We start from the raw sequence: 9373 nt of genomic DNA, 5'->3' as shown, positions 1-9373 counted from the left end.
CAAAATTATTTCAATTAACCTTTAGTAATATATCAAAAAGATTTCAGCTATTTTAATAATCTTTCGGCAATATTTCAGAAAGGTTGCAGATTGATCTATACCTTTCAGCAACCTTTCTATAAGGTTTTGAATGCAAGTGTCGCGGACATTTTGCTATTCCGGAGTTGTCTCATAACTGTTGCAGAAACATTTTGCAATGTTTATGAGATGCTTTCTGAGATCTGTCAGATGAAATACTTCTGAAATATTTCTGAAATCTTTTCGTGCTGTATGGGAAGTGCTACTTGGCCGAAATTTCTCTCGCGCATCGACGAGTCGAGAAGTTGAACTTCCCGCGGAAGGACTCTCGTGAATGCATCATGGCGCATCAGCGCCGCCCGCAGATACGAGTCGGACGCATCCGCGGACAGGACGACAACACCGGGCGATAAAATAACGCGCTTCTGCGCTGGATACGCCGCGAGTCTCGATCTGCTCGAATCTACGAGTCGAGCGGATCCTCGAGTCCTCGAGGGTATCGATCGGGGAACGCAATATATCCGTCCGGCCGTCATATCCGTCCGTCGACACGAAAGAAGCCGCACTCGTGCATAGGACCCGCAGTGCCGAGACATGTCGCAGGAGGACGATGTCGGATTCTTGTACAAAACGATGAGTAAGTTCTCACTGAAATCTGCAGCGTTCCCCGCATAGCGCCGTCGGTTCACTCGCCGAGAGAATCGTGATTAATTGTGAGTACGAGCTTCCGCTGTCTCATCGATTTCAAGTCGACTTGTGGATAGATTGCAAACGCGATCAGAAATTGATTTTTTACATTCTCTGACACCGTACGTAGAAGCCGAGTAACAACCAGAGTTACATCTAAGAGGAACGATATGCCAAAGCTGAAGAGATTGAATAGTTTGAACGTATATGTGTACACTTTGTTCTTTTTACACATGCAGATGCCTTTTTTTTCTGTACAGGTTTCCAATTTTATGTCGAATATTATAATGTTATTTAATATTTAGCTGTTTCTGTGATGTATTTGTTACATTTAAAAATCCAGTCATCGTACTTTTTTTGTTGTACTTGCTGTACTTTTGTTGCACTTGGAAATTATTCTACTGTTCAATGTACCATCATAACTATATTGCAATTATAGTAAAAACTATTTATTATATATTATAAGTGTTGGTTAATCCATTTGCTGATTAATGCATATGTTAATTACATTGTAATTTACTGACACATGTGTAGTAAATATGTATTGTACTTGTGTATTATTGTGTTCTATTGTCATGTAATTACTCGTTTCTGTCATTACCATTTATTATTGTAATTAATTTATTATTAGATCTATACATTGGCAATTGCATTATGACTATAACAATTCAGTCTGGCTTTTGTGAATATGCGATTGTAATGATAACCGAGTGCTTTATTATTATCGTAATCACGCTTACTGATACGTAAAATTAACCTAACATGATGCCGGTGGGACCGCGAGTGACGTGTGAAATGTGTATGTAATGTACGTGTGTATTACAAGCGACTTGCTTGATGTGTGCTTGACGTGTAATGGGAGGCTTTTAAAATTTATTTTGTTTGTGCGGCAATGATAAAAATCGCGGGATATTGACAATCTGTGCGGCTGAAAAATACTCGGATTTCGATAAAAATCTTGAAAAACTTTATTAAAAAGCATCATGTCCAGCACATGTACGTTTTAAAATCGAGTGCAAACATAACCTATGATTGTTTGTACATTATTCTCTGCAAAACTGTTATTTTGCTTTATTTCTATTTGCTTTTGAGTATTATTGATAGATATTGTTACACATTGTTTTTCCTGTACCTATATGCAGCAATGACGGGGATATATTTTTTTAATAAAATATAGTCGAGTTGCATCTGTAGAAAATTAATTAAATTTACAGTCGAGAGGGATCCTAAAAAGAGAAGGGTGAAACCGGTCGAATCAGCGCAGCAGTCTTTGCTCGACTTTGATTTGGGTGAGAGTTCAGACGACAGTGATTTCCGAATTGAGGATCATTGCGAGGAATCTGACGATGATTCAGTGGATTCTAATGACGTCGGCAGAGGTACTATTCGTGTTATGTGGTACTGTTTTACGTGCTACTATCTTAAGAAAGTCGCAAAATATAGATAAGACTTGATCATATATATACTACAAAACTATAAAATATCAGTGTTGTAAAAAAAATTTAATAGACTAGTAAAGAAATGTATTTGCCTATAAATCCTGTATGAATTTGTGACAACTGTACAAAGTATGGTGTTTTTTTTTCTATAAGAAGATGCGTCTGAGGAATCTGACGATTCACTGGCAGATCCGCTATTGGGTGGAAAAGATAATGCCGGCTTAACTGTGGGAGACGTAATTGAGCAGGCTCGTCAGCAAGCTTTGAAAGGCGCTCCCCTCGATGAGAAACTAAACAAAATGCTGATTTGCTGTGGTTGCTTAGGCGATAGGAGTGATGACATAAACGAGATTGTTGAGTGCGACGGTTGTGGAGTCAGTGTTCACGAAGGTACGCATTAATTTGAAAGATATGTGCATTTGTTTAAGCCCGCTGCACGCACGTTTGTGAGCAAACGTCAAATTGCAGGCTGCTACGGTGTGTCCGACGTAGAGAGTTTCTCGAGTACCGACTCCTTGTGTCAATCGGCACCGTGGTTCTGCGAAGCTTGCAGTGCAGGCATCGAAGACCCATCGTGCGAGCTCTGTCCCAATAAGGGTGGGATTTTTAAGGAGACGGATGTCGGAAAGTGGGTTCACCTGGTCTGCGCTCTTTATGTGCCCGGTGTTGCTTTTGGCGAAGTAAGTAGATCTTGCGTACACCGCAGCACGTGTCCCGTAATTACATGTGGGATTATCCCTCGCCTCAGGTCGATCGTTTGTCGAGCGTGACGCTGTTCGAGATGGCGTACAGCAAGTGGGGCGCCAAGACGTGCTCCCTGTGCGAGGATTCGCGGTTCGCGCGCACAGGTGTGTGCATTGAATGCGACGCTGGAATGTGTCACACGTATTTTCACGTGACCTGGTAATACTTTTGCTAGACCGTAGACTTTTTACCGAGTATTCGCGAGAGTTTGTGTCACGGATATAAAGTACGAAATCTTTTTCTTTGTTTTTTGCAGCGCGCAAAGGGAGGGTTTACTGTCCGAGGCGCACAGCGAGGAGGTCGATCAGGCCGATCCGTTTTACGCGCACTGTAAATTACATTCTGACAAGTCCCTCGTTCGTAGGCGTAGGCGTAACTGGCTGGCTTTGCAGTTACGTGCACAGTACCGGCAGCAGATGTTGAAACAGCCTAATCACTTGGACTCGGACGAGCAACGTAGAATTCAAAGGAAGCTGGCGAAACACAGACACAAGTATCTCGCTCACAAGGCGTCACGTCCACCTCCATGGGGTATAAAGCAATTTTTCTTCTTGGATATTCATACGATGTGAAGTATATTTCTAATCTACGCATCGGTCACAGTTCCCACGCAGAAGATGCCACGTTTGCTGACTACATCTGCGTCCGCTTGTCGTCAATTGGCGAGGAAAGCCGAGCTGATGGGTGTGGACACGGCCGCGTTGGAAGCGCAGGAGTCTCAACTGGTGGCGTTGGTCGATGTGAGAAAAAAGTGGCACATCGCTCCCGCCTTTAGCGTAGAGTTCATTGGCTACTACCTGGACCGCAACCTGCGGGTAACGTCTATGAAGAGGCGGCTGCAAGAGCTCCTCGATATTAACTCGCAATTGCTGAACGAGCAGCAACGACTGGACAGAAAGTACGACGAGGTAATGAAGGATAACGAGGAGCAGATTAGAGTGAACGTGACGTTGAAGGAAAAGATCGAACAGTATCACCAAGTACTTAAAAGCGCCGGTTACGTGAAGCCCCTGCCGTCGATCGCCGATTTGGCCAAGCCGAGGATAGCACCCACGTTAGGTGAGTTCTTGCCTTTCTCCCTAAACGAATTCTCAAGCAACGCGGAGAGACACGGTGCGCCTTTTTGCCAGGTACAGGACTAGGCGTGCCCACGGCGGCCGCTCTCAAGATGGGCGTCGGATTCCCACTGCCCGTGGGTAAGGGCGCCGAGGGTATACGCGAGGGTAGGGTACTCAGCAGCCAGGCGCAGCAGGAGCAGAATCACAAGAGCGAGCTCGCGACGGTGCGGCACCAGTGCGGCATCTGCAGACGGTCCTCCAATCAACATCTTCTTGCGAAGTGCGACACGTGCCACTTGCATTACCACCTCTCCTGCTTGAGCCCGCCCCTGACTCGGATGCCGAAGAAGACGAGGCAGATGGGATGGTGCGTGATGCGAAATTATAGAAATCATAATTCGACATTTGGAACACTTTATAATTTTTTTCTAATTTTTTCTAATTTTTTTTATTTTGCATATTTACAATCTGAACAGGCAATGTTCGGAATGCGACAAGGAGTCGTCGGGATCGGAGGTGGAACGTGTGGACACGTCGGCGCCGCGCAAGTTAAGACACTGTAAGGACGACGTTAATTCAACGCTCACACCGACGCAGGAGGTGCAGGCACCTGCGACGCCAAGCACGCCCACCACGTCGAAGAATTCTGCCAGCAACGTGACAAACGTTACCGCCCCCGACACGCACACAACACCGAAAGTACTTATACTTATCTCGTTACCGTATGAATGAAGTACAAAGATTTGACTTCGTGATATTAGCGTACGCGTAAATAAATATGTCGTCTTTGCATCCACAGCTAACTATTAAACCGATAGGCCCGCAACCGTCGACCGTGGAACCTGTGCAGGCAGCTGAATCGATGTACAATCAACAGTCCGTCAACAATATCACCATAAGAGAAGGTTCCCCGGAGTATATGGTAGCTTCGGCAGATGGGACGGAATCTGTCCCGCAGAAAAGCGGAAAAAAGAGGAGGAGGTACGTAAAAAAGAGAATAAATGAAATTGAATAATAAATTGAGCTTTCGAAAATACGAGACACGTGACGCATAAACATGATGTAATTTATTAGGGAAAAGCACAAGAGGTACTCTCCGGATCCGATAACCGGAGTGAAACAGAGGAAACGGAAGCACAAAAGGAAAAGTTTAGATGTAGAAAATCCCGAAGTCCAAAGCCAACCGGAAGTTCACAGGAGGATCACGATAAAGGCAAGTACTCGTTGCTTTATTTTATTATTATATATATTTCCGTAGGAATGTGCTAGTATCGAGTCATATTTATGCAGATAAAACCGATTCCACGGCCGGAAGGTGACGCAGCTTCGGAGTCAAGTCCACAAATGTTCGTGGCTACCTCGACGAGCACCGAGATCACGTTGCCACCGCCACCCGTGCCGCCCCCGGCTGCTAACGTTGTGCCGCCGGTAAACGTGAACAGCAGCGGTCGACTCTCGACGGGAGCGAAAAAAGGGAAAGATACGGACCTTATGACGCAATGCAACGTCTGTGATACTCCCGGCACTAACCAAAATCTCGTTATGTGAGTTACACTTGTGCCCGTGTAATTGCGATTGATCGAGCGATTGATCATAACGATCTTTTGTGTCATGTAATTTAACCGTGTTTGTTACAGGTGCGACGAATGTAAGAAGTGCTATCACTTTACGTGCTTAGATCCTCCAGTGAAAAAGTCTCCGAAACGGAGAGGCTATTCGTGGCACTGTGCCGACTGCGATCCTAGTGTAAGTTCATAAATTTTTACTGTTCGTAAACGCCAATATTTTTGAACGCTAGATCGATGTACTTTCTATTTTGTCTATATATGCACATAGATACATAGGGAAAAGCCCCTTAATAAATAGCTCTGATGGAGGAACTATTTTTCTTTTTAGATAGCCATTCCTTTTTATTTTTCTACCCAGCGTATAATAGGTTTTTAGTAGAATGAATGAAATAAATCAGAATAACTGACACTCACGCTTACGGAGACAATAAGCAGTAGATATGGGACAAAATACAAAGTACCTTGATCTGAGATGTATACGAGTAATTAAACGATCTGATTTAATAACGAGGTGTATTAAACGAGAAACGCCGTCTCATGAGAAAGGCAAAAGTTAATATTACAGGGAAATGGGAACGGAAAGCTTTTAGTCTGATGGAAAATTATATTTATTAATTTACTAAAATTATATTTATCTTTATTTATTTGATGTTACTTTGCAGCAATGTACTAGAATGATACATTGAAGTATTCTGAACTGCACATTTCGTCTTCCGCTTAATATTGTCAATGGGGATATATACTGGCACATTAAATGTAAATAAAAGAAAGAGATTTTTTTATAGTAAAAATATTTCTTTCATTTCAGGCCTCTGAAACTGAGACTTAATATCAACAATTTTCTATCTGCAGCTACAATTCTCTGCGTTCACATAAACGAGGCATTCTGTGTCATTATGTTTTTTTGTAAGATATATACAACAACACACGTAGGAAAGACAGCAACTTTTTCTGTAATTCAAAACACGAACTCTGTAAAAGCCACTATTACAGATTCCACTTGAAAACAATGGTTTATTTGAATCTTGACGTAAAATTCACGCTACTTATTTCCTATGATTTCGTTTACGGACTTTTTTGTAACGCTCTGTAGTTTCGTAGTGATTCTGTTTAGCGAAGATATTAAGCATAAATTATAATAGTAGAAGATAAGAATATACAAAAAATATTTTCGCATGGGACAAAAAGAGATTGTTTAAAATGCAAAATTACAAATTCTAGAATGAGCAAAAACGATTTTCAAACAATATTTAGGAAGGACATATTGACATGTAACGAGCAACATTTTACCGCATGATAAAATCATGATAACATCGTTGCGTTAATATTACAATTTTTGTACATTCTAAGTTAAATTTTACTATTATAGTGAATAAAAATTTTCATGACCGTATCTCTGTTCCTGGATGAAACTCTCATAGATTTACAAAAAAAGGTTTTACGGTGTCAGAGATGGAAGCAACACTGGAATTATATATTACGTCGCTCCGAAAAAAATAAATCTGTTTTCTTTCATTTCGCCCTGCATAAATCCGTTTCTAAAGTCCGTCGCATCCATTGCCGAATGACCTGCCAATACTACCTTCTCTATCGAGATCCAACTCGGACCTTTACACGTCACAATTAGCACTTTGTTTTTCCTATCAAATCTCACCAAACCTGAAAGAGAGACTTTTTCAGATTGATAACGCAAGTACACGAGTTATTTAGAAATATTATGTAACCATTATATTTTCACATAAACCATTCTTAGGGACAAAGTGAGGATTTTGCTTGGATTTGATGTAATCGTGTTTAATCGTTCAGGAGAGAATTAATAAATTAATAAAAATTAACCTGCTACTTCGCTCTCCGGATTTGTTGCACGAGCCGGTTCCGGTGCTTGGCGAACGTCGAACAATTTTATTGTTTTGTTTTTGAACCTAGTGGTCAGCGGGTATAATCCTAAAAGACCGCGATGCAGATCGTACACATTCCGCGCCGTCATTGAGCTCCATTTTACCAAAGAGATCTTCGATGTAATCTTAGGTGCTGTAACGTGCCGCCATTAGAGTGTCATCAATAAAAATATATTAGGAAAAGCGTTTGAAAATACTGATTATGTTATTTTAGCACAACGATAAAGATAAGTTACCATACGTTATGCCCGCTGTCTCCTGAGGCCTCGCGGATGATAATACCTGCGGCAATTTCCCTATCACGTCAAGCAAAACGTTCGCACCCATCCTCGCCAGCTTTGCGTGCAATTCTGGCAGTGTTTCGTCGGCGTGAATATCGAGTCTCTCTTGCGTCACTATGTCTCCAATATCAAATCTGAAATTAACGAGCAAGTAATGAAGGATTATCAATCTAATAACCCGAGTGCTGGAGTCCCAGGTGATATTAAAACTGCAATATATTCACCCTTCACGAGGCTCGTAATATTTGTTATTACATTCTCGATGAAAAAGCCAAAAAATGTGAAATGATACGTGTGAAAGTTTTCCCTATCACGGCATCAATTGAGCTTGCATGAATCTATATCACGTGTCACTTTCTGGCACCTCATTACTCGGGTCTCAACAATGTCGCATATGAAAAGACAAACTTTTACAAGTAAAGGCTCTACTTTTTTGGCATTATTCTCATGATCGTGATTCCCGTCTGCGTGTCACCATTGATTAAGGAATAAATTATTGGAGCTGCTCCCCTCCATCGTGGTAGCAGACTAGCATGGACATTCAACATGCCGCTGCAACAAATGACGTATGTATATCGATAATGCAACTTTTGTTTAAAATAAATAAATAAAAATGGAGTAAAATAACTTACAGTGGAAAGGAATTTATGATATTTGATGGTATCAGGTGACCAAAGGAGACAACTATGCCAATGTGAAAATCTTCCAAGGTCCTCTCGAGGGGCCACCTATTAACAATGATTCCTTTCTCCTCCGCATAACGTACAACGGCATTCTTTTTCTCTTTGTACACCGACACAACTTCTAATCGGTGCAATTTCTTGGCTCTGCTAAGTAGAAATTTTATAAATACACTTCACCATCCATTGGACGTGATCCATGCAGTCTTTTATAAGAAACAGTTGTAAAACATTGAGAAAGAGAAGAATAAGTACTAACTATTCGTCATACAAACTCCGCAAGCTCTCGACAGAGAAATTGTCTGTTCCGAAAAATAACACGTTCCACGGACCGCCGGTTGTACTCGAGTGAAGTTGCCTCTTTCGAACGTGATGAGCACAGTGCGCGAAAGAGGTTACCTCTCGCGACTTTCTGTTTCTCTTGAATGTTGTAAGAAAGTACGAGCATCCTTTTATTACACGCGTTGACAAGTTGATACTTAGCATATTATTATGTTTTTATGTAAAAACTCTGCGAATATTATTAACACATGCGCTACCGAAACGCGATGATACTCATACATTTCTCACTACTCTCGTCTTTTCTATCCATTATGGTCCACTAGCATCTTTCTTCGGGAAATATATCTTCACTTTATACAAAATGTAGGGAGTTAGCAGAGTTAGCAGTCTAGTAATATATCGGTGGCAGACATGGATTAGGCGGGTAAATTAATTCTGTGCCTATTCTGAAGAAATAATCTTTATTGTTTAATTTATAAATATACATATAAAATATTATATATTTATAGAAATTTGTATTACACACTGCATAGAGTTTGGAAGAATTAAAAAGAATTTAAATTACGATATCACCAGTGCTAAGCATTTGATAAATCACGTTAGTAACAGTAGCCGGTTTGTACGGTTGTCAGTCAATATGCCACCTAAAAATTGCAATTAATATTAGAAACAATACATTATACATAAATGCAACAAAGTTCGCATTAAAGAAATAATT

At 41.1% G+C, this 9373-nt stretch overlaps 2 protein-coding genes across 6 annotated transcripts; one reads left to right on the top strand and one right to left on the bottom strand.

The window, feature by feature from the left end:
• The first annotated feature begins 378 nt into the window (after nucleotides 1–378).
• LOC105281926 (PHD finger protein 14) lies at nucleotides 379–7011 on the top strand. Of its 5 annotated transcripts, none has more exons than XM_011343529.3 (14): nucleotides 379–655; nucleotides 1920–2084; nucleotides 2298–2534; nucleotides 2613–2824; nucleotides 2893–3047; nucleotides 3145–3419; nucleotides 3492–3947; nucleotides 4025–4313; nucleotides 4423–4645; nucleotides 4746–4927; nucleotides 5021–5159; nucleotides 5237–5490; nucleotides 5584–5692; nucleotides 6323–7011. In XM_011343529.3, the coding sequence occupies exons 1-14, from the start codon at nucleotides 613–615 to the stop codon at nucleotides 6341–6343; spliced, it is 2760 nt and encodes a 919-aa protein (XP_011341831.1). In that variant the 5' UTR covers nucleotides 379–612; the 3' UTR covers nucleotides 6344–7011. The 5 variants fall into 5 exon arrangements, with proteins under 5 accessions (XP_011341831.1, XP_011341823.1, XP_011341814.1 ...); XM_011343521.3 differs by having other exon boundaries at nucleotides 380–655; nucleotides 2301–2534; nucleotides 4019–4313; XM_011343512.3 differs by having other exon boundaries at nucleotides 380–655; nucleotides 4019–4313.
• LOC105281951 (methionyl-tRNA formyltransferase, mitochondrial) lies at nucleotides 6130–8988 on the bottom strand. Its single transcript, XM_011343548.3, has 6 exons — nucleotides 8633–8988; nucleotides 8326–8523; nucleotides 8123–8245; nucleotides 7649–7827; nucleotides 7351–7545; nucleotides 6130–7173 (listed from the first exon to the last, which is right to left on the bottom strand). The coding sequence occupies exons 1-6, from the start codon at nucleotides 8857–8859 to the stop codon at nucleotides 6992–6994; spliced, it is 1104 nt and encodes a 367-aa protein (XP_011341850.2). The 5' UTR covers nucleotides 8860–8988; the 3' UTR covers nucleotides 6130–6991.
• Between the last annotated feature and the right edge of the window lie 385 nt (nucleotides 8989–9373).

The sequence above is a fragment of the Ooceraea biroi genome, chromosome 6 (assembly GCF_003672135.1).
Source record: "Ooceraea biroi isolate clonal line C1 chromosome 6, Obir_v5.4, whole genome shotgun sequence".
NCBI lineage: Eukaryota > Metazoa > Arthropoda > Insecta > Hymenoptera > Formicidae > Ooceraea > Ooceraea biroi.
Note: the sequence above shows the minus strand (reverse complement) of the source record. Positions and strands in the feature narration are given on the sequence as shown.